Source organism: Anguilla rostrata, chromosome 4 (assembly GCF_018555375.3).
Source record: "Anguilla rostrata isolate EN2019 chromosome 4, ASM1855537v3, whole genome shotgun sequence".
NCBI classification, from domain to species: Eukaryota; Metazoa; Chordata; class Actinopteri; order Anguilliformes; family Anguillidae; genus Anguilla; species Anguilla rostrata.
This window is the reverse complement of record NC_057936.1, coordinates 26,026,490-26,045,132: the sequence shown is the minus strand read 5'-3', so window position 1 is coordinate 26,045,132 and position 18,643 is coordinate 26,026,490. Positions and strand designations below refer to the sequence as shown.

Below are 18,643 nucleotides of genomic sequence, written 5' to 3'. Positions count from 1 at the left end.
TCATTCAAGCTTATCTTTTAAAAGCTATTTTAGGCTTAAAGAAAAAGGTAGAATCACTTGCAAAATGACATCTCTCACATCCCCATTAATGTGTCTGTGAGTTGTATCACAATGTAGGATGAAGTCACCCAGCAAGGCACTTCAATCTGTGCTCACTGAGATTAATGGGTATCAAATTTGTAGATTCACCAAAATGTGGAGGGGACAGGGTTCCCTACAAAGGGAAGCATATTCGATCAGCTGTTTCGATACAATGCCTCAAAAAAGAGTTGATGTTGGCGTGCTTTTTGTAATTTACAAACATCTTTTTGTAATTAACACTGAACTATTGATTTATTGCGATCATGTATTTTGGTCCTGATGTAGTTCTACTCATTCTATTATTTTAAATGTATCCTATATTAAGTCAAGACCCTTCTAATCATGCATGAGTGCAGCTTTCATTTCTTAAATTTTACAATATGCTGCCTTTGATATACTTCAATTATGGTTTAGAAGGATACTTACAGTGTAGACAATGTTCCCCACAAACAAGTAGTCAGTGCCATGGCCATTATCAAAAACAGAGTCTGAAAAACATGAATAAATGTATTCAATAATTTACTTGCTTACTTCTCCTGTAGCCCACTATGTGTCAGTTCTCCTGTAGCCCACTATGTGTCAGTTCTCCTGTAGCCCACTATGTGTCAGTTCTCCTGTAGCACACTATGAGTTAGTTCTCCTGTAGCACACTATGTGTCAGTTCTCCTGTAGCACACTATGTGTCAGTTCTCCTGTAGCACACTATGTGTCAGTTCTCCTGTACCACACTAGGAGTCAGTTCTTCTGCAGCACACTATGAGTCAGTTCTCCTGTAGCACACTATGTGTCAGTTCTCCTGTAGCCCACTATGTGTCAGTTCTCCTGTAGCCCACTATGTGTCAGTTCTCCTGTAGCACACTATGAGTTAGTTCTCCTGTAGCCCACTATGTGTCAGTTCTCCTGTAGCCCACTATGTGTCAGTTCTCCTGTAGCACACTGAGTTAGTTCTCCTGTAGCACACTATGTGTCAGTTCTCCTGTAGCCCACTATGAGTCAGTTCTCCTGTAACACTATCCGAGTCAACTCTCAGGACCGGAATCAGAGATGAATCAGAGATTGATCACAGCATACAATTGGGATCAGTCCAATATCTGGTAGTACCAGTTAGAGCGATATCTACAAATATCAATAATCATTATTTTCAATGTCTAAAAGCATTAGCTCACATTTCTGAAGTGTGTGCATTAATTAATGTTCTTTTAAATTGCATCACTTCACACATGGTTTACAAAAGTGGCAGGAACAGCTTTATCACACATGCCTGAATTAATTCCAACATTCAACACAGATTCTATAATTCAGCATTATACACATATTGAAATTTCTCATGGAAATGCATTTTATATATAAAAGTGTACAGGCATAATAATAATAATAATAATAATAATAATAATAATAATAATAATAATAATAATTAGTGCATAATATGTCCAAGCACTGACAACGTAAGCCGTTTCAAATTTGTTATTGGTTAACTACAGTTACATGTAATTTTATTAATTGATTTTTAATTAACCTTTATTTATAAAGGGTAGGTTGACCGAGCATGCATGCACTTTTTTTCAGCAACGGGCTGTTAATCAAAGGTGATTTAATTTTAAAAAGATAAACCTATTCATATTTGCTTGGCAGTAAACTACAAATATCTATGGGCAAAAATTATATAAATTAAGTTTCCTATTATTTTAGTTGCAATGTTGTACAAACTTGTTAACAAACAGCAAACGATAGACATATCCAACTAGAAACATGCATCAAAAAGTAAATTTAAAAATGTGACTGAATATTAGGATGATTGGAGTGATTACCATGTTCTAGAATTTTAAGTGGAAACCAGAAGAGAATGATGGAGTGGACCAGAGCATTGATGCAGTAACCCCAGAACACCTAATAAGGAGAAAGAGAAAGAGCAAAGAATTATTAAATGACAGATAAAATGCTAAAAAGGGGAAAGAGAAGAGAAGGAGAGATATGTATATGTTTCTGCCAAAATGTAGAGGCCACACAAATAGTGTTCTCCCAGTCCACAGCTCCTGCATTGCCCCCATCCCCCATCCCTGTTAATGAAAGACTTCCTTATACTCCCCCTCTGCATCACATTCCTGTCACTACGGTAAGAGCCCACTCCCTGTTCCCTTGTTTATCATACGGACTGGAGGACTTCCAAACAACATCCCCAGACATCACTCATCAATCACATGAGTCTTGAGTGTGTACAGGCATATGTGTGTGTGTGTGTGTGTGTGTGTGTGCGTATTGCACAGTATAGCAGTACCAAAAAAGCTTTTAAATGTTATAGCATTTTACAATTTTTTAATTTTGATACTTTATGAAAATGCACTTGACATTGCTTTCTATTGCAGCGAAATGACTGCCATCCATTGGAAAATAAATACTGTGCCTTTAAAAACTGAAGGGAACTGGCTGTGTAGCACTGTATTCTCACAAGGAAGAAAAGTTAGATATAATGGCAGCAGTATATCCCACTGACTGTTCCTAATTTGTTGAAAAACAGGGTGCAGAGTGAAATATGGCAATATTTGTCATTTGCCTACAAAGTCAATGATAAAGGTGAACCTAACAACGTTATAGCAGCGATTTGCAAAGAATGCCTAAAAGTTTGTCTTGCCAAGGGAAGGAACCAGTCCACCCGGCATGTTGTGGTGCTTGGATTAACTGGTGGCATATGATGAATGAGCCTAAACCAGCGTGGTTATCTACACGCCATCAATACTGGTATTTTCTAATTACCATATAAAAATAAAATGAAAGTAAAAAATAAATACAACTGCATTAGCAGGGCTGCAACATTGATCTTATTAAATGGATATAACCACAGTATATTGTAGCAAGCACTTCCAAAGAGGTCAGGCGGACCTTGAAGAATACTAGAATTCTTCAGAGCCAGGACAGGAAGCCTTTATTATACCAAACTGAGTGCCAACTTCTGACTTCTGTGACATCACATAACATAAACATATGAACTAGCTAGCCCATCTGTGGCCTTCTAGCTACCTGAAACGTAATATAAACATGTAAACAAAAAAAAAAGAGAAAAAAGAAAGAGACATCTTTTTTAAGATGGAACCAGCAAGAGATAGAGGAGGCATAGGAGGTGGAGTGGAGTGGTCTGGAGAGGGAAAGGAGTGTGCATGCACAGTGGAAGACAACAGAGAGGAATACCAAGAGCACAGGCTCAGATGAGATTAGGGCTATTATAATTGATCATGTGGAAAATCATGAGAGAGGCTGGTCTGAGAGTGCAGCCAAATCTGGACCGCTCAACAGTGCTATCATTTTTATCAATAGCAGAGAACCAAAGCGGTCTCTCCAAATTAGAAAAGGTAATCGGACATCCACACTCTGGGAACAAAAAAAAAAAAAAATGAAATAAAGTTTTTTCTATAAGGTCACAGGAGGTTACGTCTGTGTGTATGAATGCATGAGATGTGACGAGCTCACCTTGGTGTTGAAACCATCTGCGTTCTGTGTGATGCGGTAGAGCTGTGGGAAGCGTAACATGTTCTGTTGACTGCAGGGCCGATCAAATATGCCCAGCGTAAAGGGAGGCAGTGCTGTGAAGATCTGACCCACGCGCACACACAAACAAGCACACACACACACACACATACACAGACAGCAGCAGACTTAAATACAGACTCATTCCACATAAATCTGTACTGAATCAGAAAAATGACAGACATAAGGAGGAGGGCATGCAAAAGGGAGGACTAATGTATACTCACCACATTATACAAGCCAATGCACCAACGCTCAAACAGGATCTGTCCCGAGAAGCCATTCACAAAGGCAAACCAGAGCTGCAACACAAGAAACAGTAAATACTGTAACAGGATCTCTTCTCCTGTATGACACCTTACTAGCACATTTTTTTCCAGTAGGACACTGTAACAGGTCTTCCCTAATAGGACACTATAACAGCACATCCTCACCTAAAGGACACAAACAGATTTTCTCCTATATGACACTATAACAGTCTTCTTATTGTGGTGTCTAATTGTGGCAGGGAGAGGGAATGGGTAAGGATATGCGCCAAAAGGAACTTGTGTCATTTCCAATGGGCCTCATTTATCAATATTTTTGTTCAGCCGTGTGTATGCTTACACATAATCGGAAACAAACAAAAAAATTCCACCAGATTCAAATCAAGCATGTGTCTCTTTCGTATCCACGTGCATATGTTGACAAATACCAATCAATCGATGTCGGAGGTACTATGGGGCTGATATGGTGAAATCACTTTCATATCTTCTGGGCATCTCCCATTCTGACCCCATTTTGGCAAGTGATACAAGAAACTCGGGAGGAGGTGTTTGGGGTAAGGTTCCCTTATAGATTTAATGTGTTTTAATTGGGTAACGTCTCAGAGGTACTTAGAGATCTTGATGATAGTACACTTATGGTAATTCATTTAGCTGCAAGCATGCAGGCCATTATAGGAAAATGGCTAAAACCATTCTCTTTGTTCTCTAGTGTGAGGATTGGGTGGAGGTAACCCACCAGATCAATCCATGGGCATTTGGAGGAAATGGATTGAGTTTATAACACCCAAGAGACAAGATTTTGCGAAAGAGAAACAAATCCTGCACGTGTGCATCATCGGGTTAGAGGCCAGCAGACAGCCAATGGAAATCGGAGAAACAGATTTATGGGTGGGGATATTTTTATCTTGTGGAATTCTGCAGCTCTGTATGAAAGGTAAACCTATTTTTCCAATAAAAACAAAATAAAATAACAATAAATAAGGCGTTTCAAAGAGAGAAAAAAAGGATTTCACCTTTTTATATAGGCCATTTTATAATCAGACCATTACATAAAGACCCCCCCCGACACAAACACACACACACACACACACACACATCAGAGACACAGACCTTCAGTAGGGCAGTAAAACTCTACTGGCATACACCTGCTGTCAGCCTTCATTGAGGGGAATGTGGGGGCAGGCACACAGTTGACAAATACTTCACATTACAGACGGGTCACCCTTTCCACCAAGTGACAGAAGCCTGACTGTGAGTCTGAGTCTGTGTGTGTGTTGGGGGAGATTGGCAGGGAGGGGGGAGGTGGGTATGGGGCAACGACACAGTCACATCTCAATTACAGAGTTATTTCAGCTACTCAGTCCTTGTAGACCAGGGGCTGTGTGTGTGCATGTGCGTGAGTTTATCTTATTTGGTTTGTGATACAGTTAAATGCAAAAGTACTGGGACAGTGACAATTTTTTTTTTGGTTTTGACTGTGTACTCCAGCACTTTGGATTTGAAACAAAGCAATGAATATAAGGTTAAAGTTCCCTCCATTTTAGGGGAGCAGAAGTAATGGGGCCACTGGCTGCTCAGAAATTTCCTGGCCAGCTGTGTCTTTATTGCATTATTAGTTCATGCACTAGAAAATGAACAAAACAACTAGATTAGATTCTGGGTGTGGAATTTGTGTTTTAAGTCTGTTGCTGTTGTCGGGCCAGATAAGTGGCAATGCCAGTAAAGCAGGCCATCATGAGGCTGAAATGTCAATATGTAATGAATATGGAAATGTCAGTTTTGTTGTTTCGATGTATTCCGGGGTCAGGGATGAAACAATCTGCAGGGCCATTATACCAGTAGAAAACAGAATATAGCTATATATTAAGGCTAAGGAACTGCACATTGCAGCTGTGCGTGTGGGGGAGGTGGGAGGGTTTTATGGCCTGCTTGCAGCTGTCATCGGAGTGTCAATGTGGGGCAGGGGAGGGGGCTAACAGAGAATGGATGCAGTCTGTGTATTTGAACTAAGTTCTATCAAAAAAAACGTTGTTCAGCCAAAATGTATTGTAATAACTTATGCTTTGTCATGGACTGCAAATATCATGCATACCAAATTAGGTGTTTATTGGATGTAAGGCCATGAGCAATAATGCTTAGAATATTGCAATTTTGAAGTGGTGCTGTAGCGCCACCTTGGGTGGTAGGTGCACAGAATGTGCCATACATGATCTATATGGGTCCCTTTACAATTTGTATTATTCCAAAATTGGCACACTGGCTGGACTTAAATGAAGTGGGGTCAAATATCTTTTGTACAATTTGTGCATATTCATATTCGATTATCTTTAAGAACATTGCATTGAGGGAGACGTATTTCCTAGGACTGTTGGAGGGAAGCCTTCCGAGGGTTCCGGTCAAATTTCATACAATCTGGCCTTATGGAACCTATACAAATGACTACTGTATTTTGCCAAATGTGCCCTCTACATGCCATAATGCACTATAACACTACAAGGCTGTGTGTGGTCATTCACAATATTGCTGTCTATCATCCCCTGAAGTATCGTCAAAATCAGCATGAGTTTACAGCCAAACACATATTTTGGCCATGGTCGGCCATTTTTGTCTAAATTGAAATTACTATCTTTTGGAAGTCATTGGAATTTAACATGGGAACATCTTGTAGATTAAACATGCCAAATGTGGTGAGAATTGGGGAAACCTTCTCAGGGAGGTAGGAAAAAGTTTGTTTTTACAAGAATTCGAAATGGCGGAAAAGTGATAAGGCAAACAGCAGTTCTATTATATTATTTGTTCAAAATGAGGTGGTTGATGAAAAAACAGCCCCCTTTCTGGTACATTGGTGTTATATTACCTTGTTTCCAGTCATCCGGTATTTCCCCAGTTTTTAAAGACTGTCTAAAAATACCTGTTTTATAGATACCACCGAACTCTTTGAGTACCCTTTGGGTCTATGCCATAAGGGCCTGCTGCCTTATTTGTCTTCAGTTTATGTAATGTATCTAGTACTTTTTTCCCCCTACTTCTCTATCTGCTAAGACGTTCTGAGTACTGAATATGCCTTCCACCATATTAGTAATATCTTCTCTAGTACAACTCTCAGAAAAGTAACGAAATAGTAAATAAGTAAATAATGGAGGGAGGCTGGCAACAATGATGTCAGAAAAAGGGCAGGGCTCTCACCTCAATGATGTACAGAACCACATTCTTGTAGAAGCAGTACAGAATGCACTTGGTGACACGGGTATAACTCCATGCTCCATGGACCAGTAGCAACTTCTCCAAGTAGGAAAACTACAGGCAACAAATAAGCACAGTTACACTCAAAAGAGAGGAGAAAAAGCACACAGTCCCACAGCTGAATGAGTAACAGACATCTGATGTACTGATACTGATTATTAGCAACTGTTAATAAGACCTGGGCAATAGAGTAGTCAGAGGAGTTGGTAGCCTGCATGCCCTCGTTGCCACTGATTCCCACACCCACATGGGCAGTTTGGATCATGCCCACATCATTTGCGCCATCGCCAATGGCCAGTGTGATGGCCTTGACATGCTTCTTTACCATGTCCACAATCTCTGATTTCTGCAAGGGTGATACCCTGAGGAGAGAGGGAGAGACAGAGAGAGGGAATGTTATCCTGCTAACATCCACAACTATCAGGAAAAATTGATTGATGTTTTTGATGCACCTGCACATTCATACCCCTTCACAACACTGGAACAAGGTCCAGCAGTACAACACTGGCTATTTTATGCCATAAACAGAACAATACCATAGTTATTATTTAAAATCCACACCAAGAATACAACCACATTCATTCTTTATATGGAATAAGGAGGTTCAACATAATAAGAAATCATTAGAATTAGCAAATAATAAAAAATATTCTGCTCGCAGAGGTTCAGGTAGCTTAATGTATGACTTACAAACGAAGCAGATCTGAATGGCATGCTTTGGAGAAGTGTATTTTTGTACTGCCATGAACCCCCGGAATACCCAATATTTGTGTGTTATGTGTTCTGTCATTGCACACAAAAACTGGGCCAATCAAAAACACACATTAAAACTGCATCAATACTGCAACGTTTGGGACAAAGACATGGCGTTTGGGAATGGCATCACAGGTGTTTCCGATTAGTCAGGTGTGTTCAATTGCTTCTTTAGAGCATAAATAAGACAGCATTTAGTATGTAGTCTTGATTTTAGCCTTTTGATTTGTTTATCAACATCAGGACCTGGGTTGTGCCACTGAAAGTCAAGGAAGCCATTATGAGGCTGAGAAATAAAAAAACAGTCAGGGACATAGGCCAAACCTTAGGCTAACCAAAATCAACTGTTCGGAACATCATTAAGAAGAAAGAGAGCACTAGTGAATTCAGTAATCACAAAGGGCCTGGTAGGTCAAGGAAGACTTCTACAGTTGATGACTGAATAATCTAACCATAATTTAGAAAAACCCCAAACTACCTGTCTGACAGATCAGAACCACACTTCAGGAGGCAGGTGGCGATATGTCGGTGAAAAATGTTAGCAGGAACATTTATAAACAGAACTACAGAGGCTGCAAGATGCAAACCACTAAGAAATGCCTAAAAGTGCCTGCAGAGTAGTGGAAAAGGTCTTGTGGACAGATGACATCAAGATTCACTTGTATCAAGAGTGATGGCGAGAGCAAAGAAAAGTGGCCCAAAGAAGCTGCCCATGTCCAATGTGTGGGAATCCCTCCTTTTCTGTGTAATACTGCAACGAACTACGCGTCAGAATGGGGTAGAAGCAGGTGCAGAGAAGACGGAACGGAAATGAGGTAGGTACAGGTGAGATAGAATCGGGGAGAGGTGGACACAGTTAAGAAGAGAATGGAGAGGAGGTAGGTAGAGGTGACAGAATGGTGCAGGGGTGGGTACAGGTGAGAAAATAGGGTGTACAAGTGAGACAGTGTACCTGCAGCAGATGACAGCCTTGCAGGACAGTGCCAGATCGAGGAAGGACTGTCGCACCTCAAAGGATAGTGCGTATTTCAGAGTCTGTCCATCAATGATCAGTGCCAGCTCATTCTCCTTACCCAGGGAATCTCCCAGTGACGCGCAATGTGCGGTCAGAGTAGCTCTCACAGCCTGCAGGGGGCGACAGTGAGTGTTACCACATACACACAGACACACACACAAACCCTAAACAAAAGCAGGTGATTGAATCACTGTGAGGCAGCAGAGGTTGAGTCATTGATGTATGGTACCAAATGCGCTCAAACTCAGCGCTTTGTGATAATTATGATGATGATAAAAATAATAATAATAATAATAATAATAATAATAATAATGTTTTATTTATATAGCACCTTTCAAACATAGACCACAAAGTGTTTTCCAAAGCAGATAAAAATAAGGTATAAAATTACAACACGGGGTACAATACAACCAACATAAAAGGGAAGAACGTACAACAAACATCAATATAGAATTCAGAAGAATAAAAAACTATATTAAAACACATATAATAAAATAAAGAAGAACTAAGCATAGTAAACAGAAATGATAAAACAGGAAATAAATGAAAAGGAAATGATTAAACAGTTGTGTTAAGAGCCACCAATTAAAAAGGAAAACGCACAGCAAATAGCTATCAGTCATTACAGAAGGCTGTTTAGTAAAAAATTTTTAAAAAGGTTTTTAGGCTATTTTTAAAAGCAGAGACTGTATCAGTAGACCTAATATTGTATGGACATCACAGTGACATCCTATTCTGCCCTAACTGTGAACTGAAGTCAAGAGGGAGACTTGGATGAAGATGTGTACTCACGTCCAGTGAGTCCTCATTGACGATGAGGAGGGACATGCCATGTGTTACCAGCCGACAGGAGTAACCTTGGAGACACAGCATCCACAGTTACACACATTTACTCACATACACACACACACACAATTACTGTTTTTACCATTGTGCCTGTGTATGTTTGAATATGTAGGCATGAATGAGCATGAGTGTGTATACAATCTGTAACTCCGTAGGGCAATGCGCAATTGGCGATTGCGTTGCCTAAGGTGTGGGAGGGTTCAGTCATTAAGGAGTACATGTTTCATTGCTCTTCAGTGACCCCCGCAGGTCAATCAGCTTGTCAAAGCCACTTATGAAACGGCTTCCTCTGACTTCATTCTGTGTAAGATATGCAAAAGTCTGCAGTGTGGAAAGAAGCAGTTGGTGATGCTACGTGTTTTGGAGGAGAATACTCTCCCGAATAAGCAATGTGTTTCCTACATGAACATTCCAAATTAGGGTGGGAACTGGACATGTTCAGCAACATGTTGGGCTTCAAGTGTAATAATGTCCACTGCTGTGAGCATTTTTTTATTAGTTATCTTACAGAAATGAAGTCAAAGTTGCCAACTTGTTCTCAATTAATGCAGCTTCTGAACTTCAGATATGTTGTGATGAGATGGAGCCTGATTTAGACCATTTACAGAGAAATTCAAAAAGTTTTGAAGGAATTGATAAATGAAAGGCAAGTGAAATATAAGATGCGGCTGCTCAATGAGCAAAGCAGCAACAGCTAGCCAGCATATGCCAGGGCAAGTCCTCCCCCTTCCAGATTGTGCCTCTGTCTCACAGGGAGGGCCATTGTGGCATACACTGTCTGCCTGGCAGTGGCTGCTCACTAGGTGGCTGCAGCTCTCACTTCCTCCTTTCTATCCATTCACAGCACTAATCTCATTGGTTACAATGTCTCTGACAGCCTGGAAAAGTAGCAAGATTTCAATACAACTTGCAGCAGTGCTAAGGGAGACACAGAGCAGGGAGGGCAGTTTGGGAATCTTTACATTCCCATGCAGACAACGTCATTTATGGACACCAATGTTTCAGTTTGATCATTGGTATGTGTAGGGACAAGAAAACAATGGCAGCATCCATCCATCTATCCATCCATCCATTATCTATACCCGCTTATCCTGAGCAGGGTTGTGGGGACAATGGCAGCATGTTCATGTTAAACTGTTAAGTGAAATAATAACATAAAATATATTCTTATGGTGAACTGAACTCTCTCTGGACTTTATACTCTACATCATTTATTTGGATGTTTGGTGTTTCATCAATTCACCAGAATGGCACAAAAAGGTACTCAGGAGGATGGAACAGGTGTAGAGACAGCTGTATCTAAATAATAAAATGAAATTTAATTAATTTGATTATACAAATTGTAATTCTGGTTTCAAAATCATTACACCCTTAGCATATAGTGTGTATGCGGCATGTACATATTGTGTCTATATAGTGTGTATGCTGTGTTGTGTGTACAGATAGGTCATAGATGGGGGGGGACAACTGGGACACTGTCCTAGGCCCAGGCACGGGCCCAAGGGGAGCCCAGGATATAGGGTATAACTATTTTTAATTTGTTATGTAATCTATTGGGGGGCCCTCCCAATATATTTTGTCCTGAGCCAGAGAATTCATAGCTGCGGCCCGGAGCATGTATGTAGTGTGCCGATGTCTGCTCCTCACCAATGTTGATGGCGGTCTCTTGCTTGTCTCCCGTCAGAACCCAGATCTTGATGTGAGCCTTCATCAAGGTAGCAATGGTCTCAGGTACCCCATTCTGCAGCCTGTCCTCTATCGCTGTGGCCCCTAACAGGATCAGATTCTATAAAGAGAACCAGAATAAACACCATATACTTCGCACAGCGCTCCATGACACACAAACCACCTTTGCTGACACATCAATTGTCCAAAACATTAAACACACAATGAAGATCTGACCAAGAGATACACCACTGTGCTGGAAGAGGATATTTTCCACACTGGCTTAGGAGCTGATAGGGAAAGTGTCGATAGGGAAAAAATGATAACAAGGGTTTCAACACCTTGTGCTTGGCCTAATGGTCAGAACAAAAAACAAGAGGGTTCCAGCACTTAATTCTTGGACCCCTAATAAACAGAAAAAAACCAGAGGGTTCCAGAAATTTGTGCCTGGACCCCTAATAATAATCAGAATAAAAACAATAGGGTTCCAGCACATTGTGCTTGGACCCATAATAACACCTATAAATAGATTCGCTGTGGCTCGTGCAATTATGTATCTCCTGCACAATAAGCAGTCTTTTTCGTGAATGATTGTTGTGTGGTATTTTTGAAACAACTGCCTTGCAAAATGTTACCCCTGGTGTTTCTGGTTTTGCTAGCTAAACTGTTCGAGAATAAAGCTGAGCTGGGTGTTAAATTAGCAATCAGAACAAGAAGAATAAAACAAAAACAAAGGAGATTTCATCAAAAAGGGCATAAAGGCTGAAGGAACATATGTAATAAGCGTAATAAAATAATAACAATGCTAATCCATACTGCCGTATTCTTTCATTTAGTTTTCTCCTGCATGACGTCTTCAGAAATCAGACCAGGCTCTGCTCCACATACCCCGGCTTTATTCCGATCATAATAATATATTGATGAACTCGATGGCAATGTAAATAACGGTAACGTTAAGGCCAGTTCAGATAGCAGCAGTGTGAACTGGCTAGTAGCAGAGCCGTTGCCTGCCCTGAGGTTTTAAAAGACCGTCCTTGTCAAATTGCCAAGTGCAGTTTTAGAACGTTTACAATCAGACGTCTTGGAATTTTGCAAGTTGCACCCAGTCTCGTTGCGAATCATTGATCTGAACTGGCCTTAAGTTAGCTACACTGCAACGTTGCAACAAGGTCGCATTGCATTGGAGAGACGGTTTGCGAGGTCAGTACCGGTCGGTAGCGTTAGCTAGCGTTTTTTTCTAATTGTTAGCCGACATTAGATTGTGTTAATTACATTAGCTAGCTAGCTAACGCAACGTTACCTGATATGAGAGATGGATACTGCGCGCAACGTTGTCTAAACTAGTGTTGTCTTTTTTGACATGGTCCGGTAGCTAGCGTTAGCTGTGCAAATAGCTATGTAATTTAGTAAAGTTACATTGTCATTAAATGTAATACGAAATCTACATCAACAAATAATATGATCGCTCATGTTACACAAAAACTTTTTAGGGTTCCATAACTCCCCCAACCCCCCCTTTCTCTGTTATTGTAACGCATGCAGCCACCGGAAAAAACAGTACGCCGCTCACACACAAGTGAGTTGAAGAGCGAGCCTGTTGCGTTAGTTCCGCCTACCCTCTCTGGCGGACCAACCACTGATGGGTGATGAAAAATGCGCCACTAACTCTGCGCCGCTTGTGATTTTTTCCCAGGAATGTCGCCACAGACACCAAGTTTTTAAATCATTATTATTATCATAAAAATGCAAAACTCTCCCGCTGGGGGGTATATTGCACTAACTCTGCAAGTCCTTACATGCTAGTCCACAATTTGGCTATCTATCATACCCTGAAGTTTTGTTGCAATCAACGCAATCCAATATGGCATATGTTTTGGTTATTCTGGTATAATTAAAGAGAAAAAGACAAATCAATCCAGATATGGAGTACCACAAGGATCTCTGTTTGGACCTTGGCTCTTCTGCAGATGATACCCAGTTGTATTTATCAGTTAAAACTGAGGAAGTCATACTTTTGTCAGAATTCAGCAAGAGAAAGTTGTGGGTCATCCATTCCGTTATGTCTACGCGGCAGGCTTCCATCTTTGACAGTTGAACAAGCACTGTTTCTCACTCTACTTAATACATCCACACCACATACACACAAATTAGGCTCCCTGCTTTCACCCTTGCTACAGAAATAGCCATCACAGTATATCTGGGCATAATACGTAACCTTGACCTTGCATGTCCAATTCACCGAAGATAAAGAATTTCAGGTTACAGAGAGTAGACATACTGTACGAATAATAGGTTACTACACACCTAATAACCATGTATGTATGATTCCAACATGCAAACTTATACCTGCCTTATTGATCAATGATTTTTTTAAATGACTAGACAACTGGGCTGACTAAAAGCTATACATGCATGCACATTAAATAATTAACTTTAATATATGAAAGTAAATGTGTGATGACACCTTCTCCAGCAGTTCATAGCATTCCTCCAGCAGGATGGCCCGGTCCTTTAGTACTGTGCTAATCCGATTGTACTCTTTCAGCCATTCCTGGTACTCCCCTTCTGACAGGTCCACATATGCAAAGCATAGAGTCCGCAATCCTTGGATGAGACAGACATTGTGCATGCTCACACAGCGAAACTGAACATGATAACTGGGAGAGACACTGAACATGATCACTGAGAGACACTGAACATTATAACTGGGAGAGGCTCAACATGATCATCAGGAGAGATAGACTGAGCATGCTCAGTGAGAGGTATTCATCGTGCTCACTAGGACAGAAACACTGAGAGAGGCAGAAGAAACATTGATTGAGTCTGGTTTACCTTCAGTGGCAAACTGTTCCAGGTGTGACACAGTTAACTCTGTGTGCTGGGAATCAGCTGAGATTCGCTCAAAGACCACATTATCCTGAAAATTACATAATTCGTAACATCAATGACATTGTCACAGAAAGATCAAGCATCCATGAAAATCATCAGGTGGGGCACTGCCATTGTATTCTTGAGCATGGTATCTGAATTTCTCCAGTAAGCATTCAGCTGTATAAACTAAGTATAAATAATGTAAGCTGTATAAGTCACTCAGACAGAGCAGTCAGATGAAACAGTCTGTGCTTTAAATGGCTGAAATATAAATGTGCATTATCACCAAACGTCCAAATGACATCACTAAAAATCACACAACTATAGACGGTTTCATCAGTGGCACGCGCGTTGCCAAGGTTGTGCGCTTGGCCCTAAGTTAACTTCCGGTCTGTGTTTGTTTATTATTGGATTTGTGTTTACTGGCTAATATGGCACCGATTACAAATGGAGTGAAAGTTAAACTGATGAACAGACTGATGTTGGGCTCAGGTTGTTGTGCTGTGGGGTGCAACCTGACCTCAGGAACAAACTATATTTCGAAAATTAGTAAAAATACATAATTTAACTTTGTAACCTCACTAGGAAATTGTGAAACGAATTGATGAATCCCTGCGATTATCATAGCTGGTGCTTGCCCGTTGTTACTTCGTATTTTTGAGAAATAACTGGACATTGTTACCTATTAAAATGTAAGTCCTGTAAAAATACACATAATAAACTGTATTTTAAAAAATCAACTTCATACATACACATTTAGTAATACTAATACAGCCTTATTTACTATATCAACTTAAGACAATGAATTATGTCATCGCGACCCATTAAAGTCAATGGCGCAGACTTTGCTTCATAATTTCAAACTGCTTTCCTAACGGCTATTTTGCGTCCTGCGACTTAGGTTACAACAGTGAATATGTACGGATTCCTAGACGTGCTGATGAGAGACCACCCTTTCTCATATTAACCTCCAATATGCAAGACAGGATACTAGCAAATTTCCATTCATTTATATGGGGTGGTCGATACACGTCCCCTTAGCAACCAAATGCTAGCGCTGGACCACGTCTGACTTATTTGCTGGCACACAAAAAAACGTGAAAGTACTGAAAAAGTAACCACAGGAGGATAACAAGGATATTTTTCCTACATAACTAGGTACAGGTTGTTACCGATATTTCGCCTATTTCATATATAGTTGCGAATCAGTTTACGCTTTCCTGTCTGTCGAACGAAGGTGGTCGAATAGGTGCTCTCACTCTAGCACTTTGTTTCAGGTAACAAACTCATAATAAGCGATAACTAAGCTGACCAGTAACACGCCTGAAATAGTTATGAATTAGCTAACTAAATTGATTGTAGCTTAATTAATTCATTCTAGTTAGCTAGCCAACTAGCTAGCTAGCTAAACCTAGCTACCATTTTATAAATTATGCACAGTAACGTTAGCTCAATGCTAGTAGTTCATACGCTTTAGCTACGTTTTTACTAACGTTATGATACCTGTTTCCAATGACTTGACAGCGTTACATTGCCTGATCATTTTTGTTGTGGTAACCTAGCAAGATGACCCAAACTATAAGAGCCACGATGTTTTCCCATAAAACATCTAGGTTAAATAAATAACCTACAGTAATTGCATTGGCTACACATGCTGCCCACTAGCCCCAGTTTGTGCTTCTAATCATCGTTTTTAAGCAACATCATAGAAAGAGTGCACTTTTTATACAGGAATGAATGTGCATGTAACCCAGAACAGTTATGGATTATGTAAGGAATGTATGATGCTCAGCAAGGTGCAATACTGTGAACAGTTATCTGTCACTTGATTTTCTGGTAATGTAACATTATCGCATTTCAGTTTGGCCAAGTAACGGTTCTTTTCTTCGACTGGTAACCCCAAATAATACGGGCTAGACATAGTTTTAACTAGCTAGCTAACGTAATTTACTTGTTATTTACTTTGCTTGTTATCAGAAATAGTCTAGAGGGACTCTGTTGTTATTGATTGTTTGCGGAAGTCTGCCGGAAGTCAAGTTAGGGCCAGAACAACGCACATGCGCAGTAACGTTTGTTTATGTTGTTACCGTTGAAACCGTCTATACCATACATCATCAATGAATACTCATACAGCTATGACAGTGTTGAGCCACAAAGCTAAGCACTTTATATGTGTTCAGCTCAGTATTCAGTGTTAAATATAGGCTGACAGATACACTTACGGCTCCCTTGCAGTAGAGACGAAGCTTCCCGCTTGGTGTTCTAACGATCACAGACATGCGTTTTCTGTTACTGTGGGGACAATGGATTACAGACTCAATACACAAATACCATAAAACAGACAGCCTCACATACAGCCACAACCTTAAATGCCATCCCAAGAATGTACTCCCAAAATACCTTTCCACTCACATTCCCAAGAAATTCTGTGTGTGCTTCTGCAAGTGTGTGAGTGCGTGTGCACAAATGTCTCACCTGGAGAATTCCAGAACATTGAGCAGCTCATAGGTCTGTTCCTTCCCCCTCTGAAATTCAGAGTCAGAGTAAGAGTTGAATGTCTATACTGAGTAAGCCCAGCAGGGGTTGACATATATATGGAGTGGAAAGAGCAGTGGGGGGTGGAAAAACAGGTAGAGGAGGCATTTATGAAGGAGAGGGAACTGACCGCTTCAATGATAACGGAGTGGGGCGTCCTGCCTGTGAAGACAAACCCCAGACCCTTCGCCCCCTTGACAAGAGCTCCTTCATCTACAGAGAGAGAGAGAGAGAGAGGCAGAAAGAGAAAGAAAGAGAGCAATCACACACACACCCCTGCAAAGACATGGCCACGGCCAGTGTTTGTTATAATGAATAAAATCAAAATGTACAGAGAGCTCCATAATGTTTGGGACAAAGGCCTATTTTTGACAATTTTTTTCGCGGGGGGTGCTGGAGCCTATCCCCGTGTGCATTGGGCGAGACGTCATTTATGTGTTTCATGGAATTTACATTCAATTGCAATTAAGCATCAAGATTAAACAGGATAATGAAAAATTAAGCATTACCTGTTTTAATGTTAAATACAATTGTGATTTTTATATAATAATTTGAAAAATTATAATACACTACATGGCCAAAAGTATTTGGACACCTGAACATCAGACCCATATGTGTTTGTTGAACATCTTATTCCAAAACCGTGGCCATTAATATGGCGTTGGTCCTTTTGCTGCTATAACAGCCTCCACTTCTCTGGGAAGGCATTCCTCTAGATTTAAGAACATGGCAGCAGAGATATACTTCCATTAAGCCATAAAAAACATTAGTGAGGTCAGGCACTGAAGTTTGGCAATAAGGCCTGGCCTATCATTTATCTATGGACTTCACATAACCCTGTCAACTGGTCCCACTGTCCCACATTCTTTGACAAAATGTTTAGAAAATACTTCAAGCACAAGTATTTGGTTTCTTGAGGAAGCATATATGTCAAGTGTTATAACCACTGCATTTAGAAATATACAGAAATAAAAATTAATATTTAAAAAAACCAAATATTTCAGCACATATTTGAACCAAACAAGCTTGCCTGGGGAGGAGGCCTGGTAGATGATCTGGTCTCCTTCTCGCTCTGGGACAACAGTGTGACATACAGCCATCATTGTTAGAAACTCACAGATCTGGGGTGAGGTAGCCTAGGAGGGAGAGAATAAAAGGGGAGAGAGAGGGGACATAGTTGAGGTGAAAAAGAACACAGAGAGAAAGATTATGAGGAATAGGGATGGGAGGTAGTGTAGGAGAAATGTGTTTTCTTTTTCTTGCTTTAGCATCACTGCATATGTACTGTGATGCTCAAAAGCTTAAGTGAATCTGAGCATGGAAAATGGTCACTGTGAGGTGTCCAACTGAATTGTGTTTACATTGCATATATGCTTTAATAATCAGGCAATTAGAAACATACATGGTTTTTCTCAATGTTCTGAATCAGCGCAGGGTCATCAAACTCAGTGGAGTTATGACTGCTGGACGGAAGATGACTGAGAGGTAAGAAAAGAGAGAAAGAGAGAGCAGAATTGGTTATTACATCTCCTTAGAAACAGTAAACTGAATTAAACAGGACAATTATCTGTTAATATGGTCTTGTAATCTACAAACACCCCATTAGGTAATCTACTCTGATTACTTGGAGCAGAAGTGTAAGAACACACACAACAGCACATATGTGTTCACCATTTATAAAAATGTGATATACAGTCACAGCATTCAAATATGATAACCCAACACCAAAGTGTTGGAACACAGTTTGTAAATTTTATAACATTTTGCGAGGATGAAATCAGAGCTGTAAAACAATGTCTTAAATGTTAAAACAGTGTGTGATAACACAACGTGTAACCGTGAAATGACT

General features: G+C 40.3%; 1 protein-coding gene across 6 annotated transcripts in view; it reads right to left on the bottom strand.

Moving 5' to 3' along the window:
* atp8a2 (ATPase phospholipid transporting 8A2) overlaps nt 1-18,643 on the bottom strand; it is a 79,623-nt gene that overhangs the window by 10,435 nt on the left and 50,545 nt on the right. For 5 of the 6 annotated variants that reach the window (XM_064331801.1, XM_064331805.1, XM_064331802.1 and 2 more), the window contains 16 exons: nt 18,197-18,272; nt 17,825-17,930; nt 16,925-17,007; nt 16,735-16,784; nt 16,482-16,551; nt 14,221-14,305; nt 13,853-13,992; nt 11,371-11,509; nt 9,670-9,734; nt 8,815-8,987; nt 7,288-7,471; nt 7,053-7,163; nt 3,828-3,902; nt 3,544-3,666; nt 1,890-1,968; nt 508-569 (listed from right to left, as the gene is read on the bottom strand). In XM_064331801.1, the coding sequence (XP_064187871.1) occupies nt 508-569; nt 1,890-1,968; nt 3,544-3,666; nt 3,828-3,902; nt 7,053-7,163; nt 7,288-7,471; nt 8,815-8,987; nt 9,670-9,734; nt 11,371-11,509; nt 13,853-13,992; nt 14,221-14,305; nt 16,482-16,551; nt 16,735-16,784; nt 16,925-17,007; nt 17,825-17,930; nt 18,197-18,272 (1,621 nt within the window). The remainder of the gene's footprint in view (nt 1-507; nt 570-1,889; nt 1,969-3,543; nt 3,667-3,827; nt 3,903-7,052; nt 7,164-7,287; nt 7,472-8,814; nt 8,988-9,669; nt 9,735-11,370; nt 11,510-13,852; nt 13,993-14,220; nt 14,306-16,481; nt 16,552-16,734; nt 16,785-16,924; nt 17,008-17,824; nt 17,931-18,196; nt 18,273-18,643) is intronic. The other variant, XM_064331807.1, reaches the window with a different exon arrangement.